This window comes from Schistocerca nitens, chromosome 6 (assembly GCF_023898315.1).
Source record: "Schistocerca nitens isolate TAMUIC-IGC-003100 chromosome 6, iqSchNite1.1, whole genome shotgun sequence".
Taxonomy (NCBI): Eukaryota; Metazoa; Arthropoda; class Insecta; order Orthoptera; family Acrididae; genus Schistocerca; species Schistocerca nitens.
The window spans coordinates 574,009,061-574,023,751 of NC_064619.1; the positions used below are offsets into that span (position 1 = coordinate 574,009,061).

The window sequence follows — 14,691 nt, forward strand, 5'->3', positions numbered from 1 at the left end:
ACACAAATAAAATTACTTAATTAATTGATCTGCACCAACCATGTTGCCAACCCATGTCAGTATGTTCCACACTGTAGCCTATGTCCCATATGAAGGTGCCTAGAACATTTAATATATAATTTTCAAGTAAACAAATACACACAATGAAATTTAATTATCTTTCAATATTACACAGATTGCTTGTGTATACTGATGAAAAATAGCTTCCAGTCAAATATTTATTTATAAACATGTAGACTGTGTTTCACAAGGGATTTCAGCATTTCCAAAGGGAACAGTTTTGATGCAGACTAGTTTAATTTTTTCATTTATTCCTTACGATGGTTGCAGTGTCGTTAATGTCCTGAGTAAAATTCATGACACAATGTTACTCATCTCACCTGTGCATGGAAAACACCACTTAATTGTATCTCAATGCTGAAGATCAGAAAGAATTAGTTTTCACTGTGTAAGAGAGGTACCCATGAGGAGAGTACTGCCAACTTTCAATTTTCATCGCACTGTTAAAGCTATGAAGCACTTGGAATGGAATGCTTCAACTGGACAGATCATCATCTTGTTTGTCTGTGTTACCTTTTTCCAGAACTATCTCTGCAGCAGATGATTCTTCTGTATTACCACATACATTTGCATTAGCAGGCAAGGCACTTCCTGCATCTGTGTTAGTTGACAAGAAGTCAGGAATGTAATTCAATGCAGTTCTGGATACAAAGGCAGTATTTAACCACAGGGGAATAAGTGAAAGGAGCTTTCTGGCAATGATATGATAGAGAGCTGCATCTGTTGTGTGTGCTATGAGGCAACAGCGAACAGACTCCTTTTTGCTTCCAGCAATAATACGGACAATGAATGATGCATTTTCAACTTCTGATGGCTCTTGTTCTAGATGCTGTGAAATCAGTGTTTCTCGCTCCATCATAGGGAGTTTGGGATCTAATTTATGCTTTGTGGCAGCCTTCTTGCGCATATTCCACGTGTGCAGTACGGGTTTGCCGGAACATTTCCAACTACGTGGCAGACACTTAGTAATCATACAATCCTCCACAGATACTGGACCCCTTGTATCATCAACTGGTTCTACCTTCAACCTGCAAAATGTTTTGTAAATTAATGCTAATTTTACACACACATATACACAGATGTTTATACACAAATAAATACAACAGGATTCAACAATGAAAATTGCTGTTTTGAAAGAAAATTATATTTATTGTTTTAATTTATTAATCTTTCCCTACATAAATAGCAATTTAAAATGACATATTTTTAAATATGATATCCAGCAAGTGATGTATTGTCAGTAAACTGATTTACTTGACTTCTGAAGTTATGGCTGACAGTTTCTAGCATAACAAGAAGCCCGCAAGCTACTTTTTGGTGAATTTTCACCTTCAAGTGTATGAGGGCCCTTGGCTGTACAGTGTAAACAATGAATTTTAGATACCAAACTGAAAAACAAGAAAAGTCGCGAAGGGCTAAATTGGGCAAGTGCACCGGCCACAGAAGATTGTCCATCAAAGAGACCAGGTGTACAGAGTACTTTTCCTACAAAATGTGTATGCCATGATGCCATCTTGATGAAGACACACATTCCCAACATCATTTTTTTTAAAAGACTGGGCAAAATAAAATTATCAATCACACTGACAACTAGTTGGGAATTCATCATTTTACATTTGGTTTCTTAGAAAAAAAGTAAGGCACAATGATCTCTAATGTCAATAAAACACACCAAACAGTTAGACGTACTGAGTGAAGGAACCTCTCATGTAGTTCTGCAGTGTGCACCACATAGGCAGGCAAATTTTCACATGCATTACGCTGAACATCAAAATTGCATTCACTGAGTTCTTGCATCATAGCTATGGGAGCATAGGCCTCCATGAAGAATTCACCTCACAGAGCATTCAAAAGTTGAAGGGCAGCTGCTTGCTAGCATGCTGGGCATCATCAAGGAGATGCATGCTGCAATCTGACAATTAACTATGTAAGCACTCTTTAGAGAGTGGTTATACAGAAATAGAAATGAGTATTAGATTAAGTTCTGTAATACAAAATGACCTAAGGGCCAAAAAATGGTAGTAGTATTTCAAAGTAACAGTTAGTTAAAATTTTACAAAGAGTAGATATTCGAAATAGAGTAACACAAATGTAGTACAAAGGGAATCCAAGGAAGATCTAACAGATCTGTGTTCTGTTTTGAATGTAATATATAAACCAATGCACAACATTGTTAGGCCTCTTGAGTTTTTGTTTTCACCGGCGGCGAGTGTGTTCACAGTTCTTCCGTGGTAGTTGGAATTTTGGGATTAGAAGCCTAATTAAATTGCATTCTTAGAACTGGATTAGACATTGGAGTGGTGGAGAAAATTTTGGGATAAATTCAGAGAGTGAGTCAATTAGAGGTGGCTGGGTGTACGAACACTGATATTCAAGTGTATGGTGATTGTACATGTTAAATGAAAAGCTACGATTGTATACTTATGATTGTGAAGAGATTTATTGACAATACGGAAACTTTTATGTTGAATTAAGAGTTTATTTGCTGTATACGAATTATTAAAGAGCATTCGGACCGAAAATAGTTTGGACCTTATCACACTGGTATCTTTGCCACTTGTTGTCAAGGTGATTCTGCTAATAAACGTAAATGTGAAAAATAGTGCCCATTAAAAGACTAAACTTGTGCTGAACAGACACTGAAAGGATTCGAACCCATAATTAATATTGTGTTGTGAGAATTGAGAAGCTTAGACATTGTAAGGCCCAGAGACATCTTTATAATTCATCGGACATTAATGGCAAAGGACAGTTTCATGGGAAAATATTTCTTTGGTGACACGCACACAAAGGAATGTAGTACTGACTGACTGTTATCATACCAAAACAATATGCACTAGGGTCAACTCTCCTTTCATTGCTCCCCTAATGCCATCTCTCATTAATTTAAGAACTTAATTGTGTCACTAAAACAGAAATATATGAGACATTCCCAGTGTTTACTAAATTCCATAATCAGCTAGCAAGGGTTATTCAAGAAAGCTGATAAACCTTTTTATAAACAGATTTAATAGGATTCAACAGCAGGGAATGGTTCTTAACTAGCTGGGACAATATACGGTACACACAAACTTTTGAGATCAGCTCCGCTGCTGCGGGGAGAGTGGAGGGAAGACGGGGGAGGGGGGGGGGGGGGCGAAGCGATATCTGTGCAGGTATAACTGGGCATTAGAGCATAGGGCTTTACAACAAACGTTTCTCCTTTGGTTAATGCACTGTAGCAACCACAGCAGATGGTAAATAAATGTTCCCATCCACTGCTTCAAATGAGGCCATCCTCACCTTCAGTCTTTCATGCCTCTCTTTCTTGTGTCCCTTTCAAATCAGGAAGTTTCATTGTTGCAACATGTAATCAAAAAATAATATACTGGTAACTGTAGCAAGTTCAAAGTTACAAAATATATGATTAAAACAAAGATGATGTGACTTACCGAACGAAAGCGCTGGCAGGTCGATAGACACACAAACAAACACAAACACACACACAAAATTCAAGCTTTCGCAACAAACTGTTGCCTCATCAGGAAAGAGGGGAAGGAGAGGGAAAGACGAAAGGATGTGGGTTTTAAGAGAGAGGGTAAGGAGTCATTCCAATCCCGGGAGCGGAAAGACTTACCCTAGGGGGAAAAAAGGACAGGTATACACTCGCACACACGCACATATCCATCCACACATATACAGACACAAGCAGACATATTTAAAGACAAAGGGTTTGGGCAGAGATGTCAGTCGAGGCGGAAGTGAAGAGGCAAAGATGATGTTGAATGACAGGTGAGGTATGAGTGGCGGCAACTTGAAATTAGCGGAGATTGAGGCCTGGTGGGTAACGGGAAGAGAGGATATATTGAAGAGCAAGTTCCCATCTCCGGAGTTCGGATAGGTTGGTGTTGGTGGGAAGTATCCAGATAACCCGAACGGTGTAACACTGTGGTGCACCAAGGCATGTTTAGCCACAGGGTGATCCTCATTACCAACAAACACTGTCTGCCTGTGTCCATTCATGCGAATGGACAGTTTGTTGCTGGTCATTCCCACATAGAATGCATCACAGTGTAGGCAGGTCAGTTGGTAAATCACGTGGGTGCTTTCACATGTGGTTCTGCCTTTGATCGTGTACACCTTCCGGGTTACAGGACTGGAGTAGGTGGTGGTGGGAGGGTGCATGGGACAGGTTTTACACTGGGGGCGGTTACAAGGATAGGAGCCAGAGGGTAGGGAAGGTGGTTTGGGGATTTCATAGGGATGAACTAACAGGTTACGAAGGTTAGGTGGACGGCGGAAAGACACTCTTGGTGGAGTGGGGAGGATTTCATGAAGGATGGATCTCATTTCAGGGCAGCCACTCCCTGCTGGAGAGCCACATTCAGAGTCTGGTCCAGTCCCGGAAAGTATCCTGTCACAAGTGGGGCACTTTTGTGGTTCTTCTGTGGGGGATTCTGGGTTCGAGGGGATGAGGAAGTGGCTCTGGTTATTTGCTTCTGTACCAGGTCGGGAGGGTAGTTGCGAGATGTGAAATTCCCACATGGAATGTTTCCCTCTATTATAAAAATATATGATTAGTAACTTTTAAAACAGCACAACAATCTGGTCTCTGAGGAAATCCATTCAATGAACTTGTTCTTTAACTGCTTAATGCCTTTTCCACTAATCACAGCCAGCAGCCGGAAACAACTACTCTGTAGCAAGGAATGAAAATCTACCGAATGACATGGTGTAATGAATGAAAGTGAGAATAAACCATTGTTGGAGACTAAAAGGAATAGATTTTATAGATATTCAAAACTCTTTAACTACAGCCTCTAATAGTGAATGCAGTATCCAATATGAATCCTCTAGTTCAATATAAAAGAATGATGTATGATATTTTGGTTGTCAAATAACTGATATAAACTGCATCATCCATGTTTCCAACATTAGAGCGACTCTGAAAATTTGGAGAAAATAATGCTAAATGCTGTTTCCACAAAAAAATCTTATCTTAGTATCCTCCTAACCTTATCTAGTGTATTGGGTAGAAATGTCAAAAGGAAGACTAAGATATATGTATCTCAAAATTATTCCTACACCTAACATAAAACAGGACTACTCAAGCCATTTTTCAACTTTAACATCTGTACTTTACTTTAGAGAGCAACTGGTTCAGTTAAAAGTTGGATATACTACTATATATTCCCATATAAGGAAATTTTATCAAACACATGTCAGAAATTGTAAAATAAAGACATGTTGGCTTTGGTTACCCCATGATGTGGACTTAGAAGGACCAATAGTTAGATATCAATGTTTGGCTCATGGTAACTGTGATTAGGAAACTGAAGTTTGGTTCAAATGATCTGGGATTAGGGTAACACAGTTCATACGCTGTGCTTAACTCACATACCAAATGCCTTAAACATGCAATATGATGAAGAGATTGTAAACAATTGAGGAGATTTTTTTCAGAAGTCAGTTAAAAATCAAGGTTGTTGCTATGTTTGTCCTGTTGAAATGGTCTGGTCAAAAGCCAATATTTGCTGTTGATATAGGGTGATGAAAACTAAGAGTTCTTTCAAAATTCAATATTTGCTCTCAGAAAGTCCAAGCCAAAGTCAAGAAACACAAACTGTCCTTTGCTTCTGAGAAACCTGAAGGGAGAATAACAATTTAGGACATCAATAACAATGGAGGACATCACAGTCAATAACAATGTGAGAAGTGTTTTTTGGACATACAAAAAAAACATAAACTGTAGCTAAGCCCTTGCTATCGGAACCAACATTAGAAATAAATTAGTGGTTTACACACCAACATTACCTCCTAATTATTACTCAGTTCAAGCCAGTTTTGTCAGAGGGAGGTTTGTGCTAAGGTCGACAGTGAAAGCATTCAAGAAGTCCAACAGGAACAAGAAAATGGAAGATATTGCTGTTCATGGGAGCTAGTACACATCAGTAAACCCAAAAGTCTTAGGAAGGAAAGAACACAGAGCACCTGATCTCACTTAGAGCAATATCACAACTTTTCATCACTTAAAATGAAACAAGATAAATTATTACTAAAATACATGATAATCACATCACCAAAAGATAGAGGCAGGAAGGAAGAATACTGTTCCAATGTTGTATGCGCCGTAACATTTCAGGCAATGTCACGGATGTCCAAAGACAGATACTCAAATTTGAACACCAAATTTCATGTAACACGAGATTATAGACTGAAAACTGAGAGCAGGACTGCAGCACAACTAAAGATAAGAAGTTAAATAAGCTATAAAGAATGACATCAAAATAAACAGGTGTAGAGAGAACCACTATTCAAGGAAAAAGTCCAAAAGAGATATTTGCTATTCGAACTGAATACAATCTAAATGTGGAAACATTTCTTTAATTAAACAAAATAAATAAATAAGGAAATCATCAGGCTTTCCAACTAGCTCTTTACCAAATTAAAAACATACTTTCTATCACTGCTTTAATTTGTCATATAAAACTACTAATACAGATATATGTTCAACATGCAAGACCGGTCTATTGAAATTAAAAAAGGAACAAGATCTGAAGTAAAAGAACCAATTAATAAAAAACCACAGGTTGCACAAACTACATGCAAAAAAGTTCTATGCAATTTAACGAAGGAGGAAAATTCAAATGTGATTAAAAATATAATGTAATGGGATAGATAAAAACTCTACTCACCAAGCTGCGACCAGTGAAAACACATGTAAGGGTACTTAAATCCGCAAGCTTTTGGAGTCAATGGCTCCTTCTTCTAGCGGAGGGGTTGAAGGGGAAGGAAGAGGGTTGAAGAAAAGGACTGATAGGTTTAGGAAACGGGGAGAGTTTGAAATAGTTGCTCAGAACCTTGGGTCAGGGGAGACTTACTGGGCGGGAAGAGAAGCAAACACTGATTTGTTGGAGACAGCTCTGGGGAAGATTCGAAAACCTGAGAGGTTAAAAGTGGAAGCCAGGGTAATAAGCAAGTCTGAGATTACTGACAAAACATGTTGCAAGAGATAATAAGACCACAAAGCTAAGTGCATTACATGTGATCGATGTAGGAAGCAGGAAACATAGACCGATCTGCAAAGGAAAGATATAGAAAACTAAAAGGGAGTGGACACAGGAGTAGTTACTGTGAGGAAATGATGTGACTGAAGAAACTGACATAAATTAAAGCCAGGTGGATGGTGAGAACCAAGCATACATTAACACCAGTTACTAGCTGCAGAGTTCTACAAAACTGGTGTCTGATGGGGGGGCGGGGGCATCCAGATGGCATGTGTGGTGGAACATGCCCCGCAACAAGCTATTGTGTGTTACCAGTATACACTCTCTGCCTATGCCCATTCATCTTACCTGATAACTTGGTGGTAGACATGCCAATATAAAAGGCCGAACATTGTTTACGTAATATTTCATAAACAATCTATGGGGTCTCACAGATATATGTTTTGCCAATTACGGGGCTGGTATAGGTGGTGGGAGGAGAGTGTATAGGGCAAGTCTTACAGTGGGGACAGTCAAAGGGGTACATACCATATAGAAATAGGTGCAGAAGGAGCACAGGGTCTGACAGGATATAGCAGAGATTTGGAGGATGACAGAAAACTACTGTAAGTGTGACGGGCAAAATATTAGACAGAATGGACCTCTTTTCAGGGCATGATTTTAGGAAGTCACAGCCTTATCAAAGTAACTGATTAATACATTCAAGACCAGAATAATACTGAGTGACAAGAGGTGTACTCCTAAGTTGTTTTTTGCAGGGGTCAGCAGTACTAGGATTGGATTTGATGGCCCTGGAAATCAGCTTTTTAACTGGACTTGTGGGGTAATTAGGTCCAGTGAAAGCTAAGGTGAGAATGGCGGTGTATTGCCATAGAGAATCTGCATCTGAACAAGAACGTTTGCCTCAAATGCCAAGGCTGTATGGGAGGGAATATATGACACGGAAAGGTTGAAAAGTGACAGAATGTAAGTTTTGTTGTTAGTAGGTTTAATGTGAACAGAAGTTTGTAGTTGACCTCATCCTCACCAAAGGTGAGCTACACAGGAGTACACATCTTCTCACTCTGTATTATCCTGGTCTTGAATGTATTAATCAGCTACTATGACAAGGCTATTACTTCCTAAAATCATGCCCTGGAATAAGGTCTACTCTGTCTGACATTTTGCCCACCACATCCAGATTAGCCTTTGCCCCCCCCCCCCCCCCCCAAATCTCTGCAATACCCTGTCAGATCCTATGCTCCTTCTGCTTCCTTTTCCTTACCCTAGGGTTCCTAACCCCGTGACCATCCTCACTGTAAGACTTGCCCTATGTACCCTCCTAGCACCACCTGTAACAGCCCAGTAACTGACAAAATACATACTACCAAAGGGAAAGCCACCTGTGAAATGATACAGGTCATGTATCAACTGTTACATAAACAATGTTTGGCCTCTTACATTGGCATGACCACCACCAAGATATCAGTCAGGATTAAAGGGCATAGGCAGAGTGTGTATACTGGCAACACACAATATCCTGATACAGAGCATGCTGTAGTCATGGCCTCACTGCCTGTTTCATCACACACACCATCTGGATTCTTCCCTCAAATACTAGTTTCTCAACACCACAGGTGGGAACTAGTGTTACAACATTTCCTTGGTTCTTGCCACCCACCTGCTTTAATTTACATTAATTCCTTCAGCCTCAGCATTTTATCATGGCTCCGAAACCTTGCAAATTTAAATTCCTTTATGTACGTGTTCTCTTGCTGCTGCTTTGTGAGTTGATTTTTTTTTTATCCATCCCATTATATTATATTTTCAAATAAGGTTAAAATATTTTTTTGTATACAATAGAATCAGGCAATACAAAAGCTCTCTGTAGGTGAAGTATCATTTTCAAGACCAGTTTGGAGACACAATTTATGCATTATGATTCATTCCTGAACACAAAGAAAGGAAAGGATTGTTTTTCATATTTGGCCGGAAACAAAGACCAAATGAAGGGTTTTCTGATTCATGTACCAGTCAAAATAAAAATATAGTAATGATGGGCACACTAACGGCCTTTACAGAAGAAAGCAGTATATTTAATAAGCTGGTACATTATTTCCCTTTCCATGGTCACAGCCATATGCCTCATGACAGAGTGAAAAAAAAAAGGAAAGAAAGAAAGATATTCTTTCACTGACTGAATATTATAAAGTGCTGGAACAACATGGCATCATAAAAAAACTAAATAAATATTGGGAAGCAAAGGATCTCCTGTCCAGTACACTAAAAGCCCTATGATCTAAGATCCCTTAAAAATAACTGCTCAGCAAGTTTTGGTTTATGAAAAGTCTAAGAAGAAGGTATTGTTGTCATTACTGGACACTTATAATGGAAGTCCTGAAGAGGTTGAGTTAAGGAAATCCAGACTCTGAAGCCTGGCAGTAAAGAAAGCAGCCACTTAAGAAAAGAAGAACATGATCAGCAAGGAGATGAGAAAGAATGTCTTAAAACTGATGATGCATTTTAACGTACCAGAAGGAGCAGATGAGTTTATGAGGACATCGTTGAAAAGGATCTGTAGGTCCCCAGTTTGTATTGCTGTTGCCAGTATTACGTGTTGAATTTCAATGATGTCTGTTGCATTTTGCATTTCTGCTTATTAAACATTTATGGAAAAATATTATACTAATGTGTTATATTGTGGTGCACTATTGTATTTCTATACAAAAGAACAATAAATAAGCTTTCTTTGTGATTAATGTTAAAGATGAAAAAAGAGACTGAAAAAATCACATTGACTGCAAATATTAAAAAACTTTTAACTTCCATCTATGCATTTACAGACTTCTGAAAAAAACCTGTCACTCTACTCTGATATAAAAAATGAACACTGAGAAAAATTAAACAGACAATCGGAATCATGCCTACAAAAGCAGTGTAAATGTTACATTACCTAATTTACATAATTAGTATTTGGGTATGATGTTTAAAAAACGTGTTTCCTCAAAAATTTACTTTTTTGCCTTTATCAACTTTTGAAAAGGTGTTCCTCAATTACAGTTTTATAATGTTCATACTGTCGGCAGTGGCAGCTGATATTCACGACCAAGTTTTGATTTTTCTCCTGCATTTCCACAACTGCATGAGAGTTCAGGTATGGAGATACCTTTGATGGCTTAACAGACAAATCCTGGCATGAAACATGTGGCCACATACATTACACATAACAGATGGCGGTGGTGGTGGTGGTGGGGGGGGGGGGGGGGGCATGGCTAGGCCTGGCAAAATTTGCATCTCTGATGTTTTTAATTCTCCTGCCTCAATCATTCCCGCTCAAAATGTAAGACAGCAGCTGAAGCAGCTGTGCACCAATGTTAATGATCTTCTGCTGTGGTGCACCAATTGCTTGGGTCAATTTTTAAACTCTTTGTAAATTCTCCTTGAAACGCTCTTTACAGCACTTCAGAGGAGCACCATGGGACCTTCTACCTGTGCTAACTTCACTATACAAAATTTATTGATGAAGTCTGTTGTTTCTCATCTGCTGGACATGCCCAATTCATTTGAGGTAGTGACCAATAACGGTGGCTTTCACCCTATACTTAGCCTTCTCACGAACAGTAGTATTTGATAAGAAGTCATCCCATTTGATGTTCATAACACATCTAAGTGTCTGTTGGTTGAAGTGTTCTAGTTTGTCAAGATCAGGGTGATATATTGTCTAGCTTTCACAACCACAGAGCAGGGTAGAAACAACAACTGTTTGACACACCAGCAGTTTGGTGCATAGTGACATGGAGACTCAGTGTACGAGACATTCAAAAGCAACTTGTGTGGCATCCATCCTTTGCTTGATGTCCTTTTCCGATGAGCAATTAGTTTTCCTAGATAGAGGAAATGATGTATTATTCCAAAGTGTGCTGGAAATAGAGATACTGAAATTCAGAAAAGCAGTTTCAGAGCTGGCTGTAGTAGTACATTTTTTTTCTTGTGTGTGTGTGTGTCTGTGTGTGTGTGTGTGGTCAAGCCAAACCATTTATATGCAGTACCGAAACAATTTACATACAGTTGCGGCTCACTGGGTGTGTGAGCTGGAGAAGCATTGTTGTCAGCATACTGCAGTTCAGCTCCTCGAGTGAGGCTTGTGAACCTTTTAGAGTGCAGTCCAGACTGATTAAATAGCCCTCTGTCAAATTTGTATTTAAGTTCTATTCCTACACTGTTTATAGATGTTGCCTCATTAAGAATGGCTGCTAGGTACAGAGAAAAAATCTTTGGTGCAAGGACACATCCTTGTTTAAGCCCATTACTAATGAAATTTATCTAGGTCACAGGACACAAACGGTATTGACTTATGTTGTTCCCTGAAATTCTCCTGCAGTCTGAAGGCGATTCAACAGAATACTAGTAGAAATTTTACCAGCCACAGACAGCAATGATATGCCATGGTTTACCAGCAATGATATGCCATGGTTTACCGCATATGCTTCAGTCGCCTTTTTAAAAATTTGGTGACAGTTGTGGAGCTCTTAATATCAGCTGGTACCTTAAAGGTTTCCTGCATTAGAAGAAACAGGGAGAAGAGTCTGGTTTTTAGAGGCAAGCCACCACTTTGAATGATCTCCAAAGGGAGGTTGTCAGATCCGGGTGCCTTTCTCAGTTTCATATTAACTAGAACCTAGCTGAATTCATGAAATGTCAGTGGGACTGCCACACAATCTTGTGCTGGATGTTGTGACCCACATTCGAGAAAGTCATCAGCAGCAGTAGAAATACAGTTTAAGAGTGAGCTGAAATGGTCTTTCCTGCATTCAAGATGTCCTGACTGTCAGTGAGGATTGTTGTACTGTTGGCAGCTTTCAGAGTTCCTGATGACAAACAAACAGGCCCATATAATTCTTTTATTCCACAGAAAAACTCCGCAACTCAATGGCATCTGGCATCCACGCTCCAAACTTTGGCATCTCATTGACTATATCATCACTCGACAGTGTCAAGAAAGATGTCCTGATCCCAGAAACAGCTTGAAATGTTGATTGTTGCTAGACTGATCACAAACTCCTGTTTAGCCATCTGGGGATCCTTGCCCATCGTAAACCACATCCAACTTCTCAAATCATTCAATGAGAAAATTCAATATAAACGGCCGGTAGAATGAAACTGTTTGCTCTCTAGCAAGACACATTTTTGGACTGACTTACAAACACCACAGTTAACAGAACAGGTGTTGAACAAAACGGGACAACTTAAAAAACATTATCACGAAGACTGCAGAGGAGGTCATTGGTTTTGATGCAAAGAAGTAAAATTACTGGTTTGATGACAACAATGAAGAGATTAAGAACCCCATAAGTGTCAAGTGGGATGCGTAACAATCTCTTGCTCAAGGTCAATCCTCCGCTGAAAAGAAAAAACACTTTCAAGGGCTGAAGCAGGAATGTCAAACTGAAAAAAGCGAACTGGTGGTAACAAAAAGCCAAGGAACTTCCAAAGACTATCACTGCCAGGAACCTGCCATTTTTCAGATCAAGTTTATTACAAATGAAGCTCAAGATTTTGTGCTGCAATTTTGGCTTATTAAAGTTCACTTTTTAAATGCAAAAGGGCATATATAACATCTCCTATGAACTGTTATAGGCTGCATAACAATGACAACATTTTAGATGTGTACATCTATCTCATCATACACTATTGGGAACACAGTCATTTCCCAGTGATTTGGAGCTTTTCTGAAAAAAATTCACCCTTACACTTTTTTCCTCAGGTTTATTTTTATTACGATAGCAAAACAGATTTTTAATATTTCCCATTTTGTCTCTTCGTCAACTGTAAGAGTGCCAATAGCACAAACATCAGGTTTAACATCATATATTCGCACTTTCATTTCCTTTGTCACAACAGGAATTCCTTTTCTATATTAAAACAAGAATCAGACGAATTACTTAGAATTAGATCTGAATGAGAATGCTGCAGCAAAAACTCCCCATTATCATCTCTTGAATCTGAATTACTGGCATTCTGCAGTGAGAACTCCACATTGTTGTCTCCTGAATCTGAATTAATGGGGCATTTATACTTCTCTTTCTTGAAGTGCTTACTTTAGGTGCAAAGTTGTAGTCTTGTGCTTCCAAAATTTCTACTCCTTCAGTGCCTCTACCAGCTAGAATATGAAGTTTCCTTTTCTTCTGTACTTTGACGGGTTGGGTCTGCTCTCTTGTAGAAAACCTTCAAATGACTATTGCTAGAACAAAAATTTTCATATAGTTCTAATATACTATCTGGAGGCCTCTTCAGAAAATGTTTCCAGTCTAGAGGCACAACCCCTGCTGCTTTAAAACCAAATTTCAAGTTGTTCTTGATGGTTTCTTCATCTAACCCAACAAAACACTTCATCGGAAGTCGAGGGAACTTGTCTTTAAACATAGTGTCACAATTCTTATTTTTCAATTCATGTAAAATGTCATGTCACTTTCGTTACAATGGCCAAAAGAAAGCTACATTTAGTGGTTGGGTACAGTGTGTAGTGTGTACTATATGGGGGTGGCAGCACAAACTTGATGTTTTTCTTGCATTCTTCAGTGATATGTGATGATAAGTGGCTTGCCAGGTTATCCCCTACCATAATCTTAACAACCTTCTTGTCAAAAACACAGAACTGCTATATTCATGTACAAGTCTTCATATATTTCTAGGGTAAATTGTCAACTCTTAATCTTTTATAGACAGTATCCTTTGCTAATTTTTGGTCTATATGTAATACAGATTTCCTGCCTTAAAAGTGATATAAGAAGAAAGTAGGATTCCATCAGCACTTCTCGAAAACTTAACTGATGTGCTTAAAAACTTCGAGTAATCACTAATGACTTCAGGATGGCATGTGTCTTTTCTAACTGCAATCCCCCCACCCCTTTTGATGGTCATTTGCCCTGTTTGTTTCATCATAATTCACTATCGTGCATCGGTCAAGGTCCAAGAGCTAGACTATGAGCTTCATCAAACTAACTGTTCATTGTTTCTTTGCTCACAGCTTCCCAGTTGTCTTAATATTTTGGTGCAGACAATTATTAAGGGTGGTATTGTGTCTCTTTATGAATCCTTCAGCAAACTCAGGGTTTGGCATTTTGTCTTTAAATCACTATTCATTCCATCCAATTAAGTCAAGATAGGCCTTCGACAACCAACTCGATATCAAACACTACTAACGGGGATCCCCAATCTCCATCCACCCTCACACATTTTACTCTTCAATGGAGAATTTTCAGAAGCCTGCTTAAATGCTAGACCATTCTCCATTGCTTTTACAGCTTTTTAAATCTACCTTCGGTATAATCTTAATATTTTCAAACGCCAACATGTCTTTGATACTTTTGGACCATACTGTTTCATAAAATAAGTGACAACATGGCAATTATTTCTTTTAGATTTATACTCTATAGTATGGGGTAACAAAAACCACTCTTTTGCAGGTGGCATATGTTGCCCATATATGACATGACTGCAAACTTTTCAACACTAAAAAAGAACTGTTTTGGAAACAAATGTTGTGAAGTAGCAAAAGAGTTAAAGTATTGTTTGAGGTTATGTTGGAAAGTGGTGGCATTAAAATTTGTTGGGGAACACCATTACAGCAAGAAAAGTTTTGATGGATATAAAACTGTGCTAAAAT

At 38.7% G+C, this 14,691-nt stretch overlaps 1 protein-coding gene across 1 annotated transcript in view; it reads right to left on the reverse strand.

The window, feature by feature from the left end:
• Nucleotides 1-204: 204 nt before the first annotated feature.
• LOC126262853 (speckle targeted PIP5K1A-regulated poly(A) polymerase-like) overlaps nucleotides 205-14,691 on the reverse strand; it is a 206,068-nt gene continuing 191,581 nt past the window's right edge. The window contains exon 11 of the mRNA XM_049959720.1: nucleotides 205-1,088. Within this exon, the coding sequence (XP_049815677.1) occupies nucleotides 536-1,088 (553 nt within the window). The 3' untranslated portion in view covers nucleotides 205-535. The remainder of the gene's footprint in view (nucleotides 1,089-14,691) is intronic.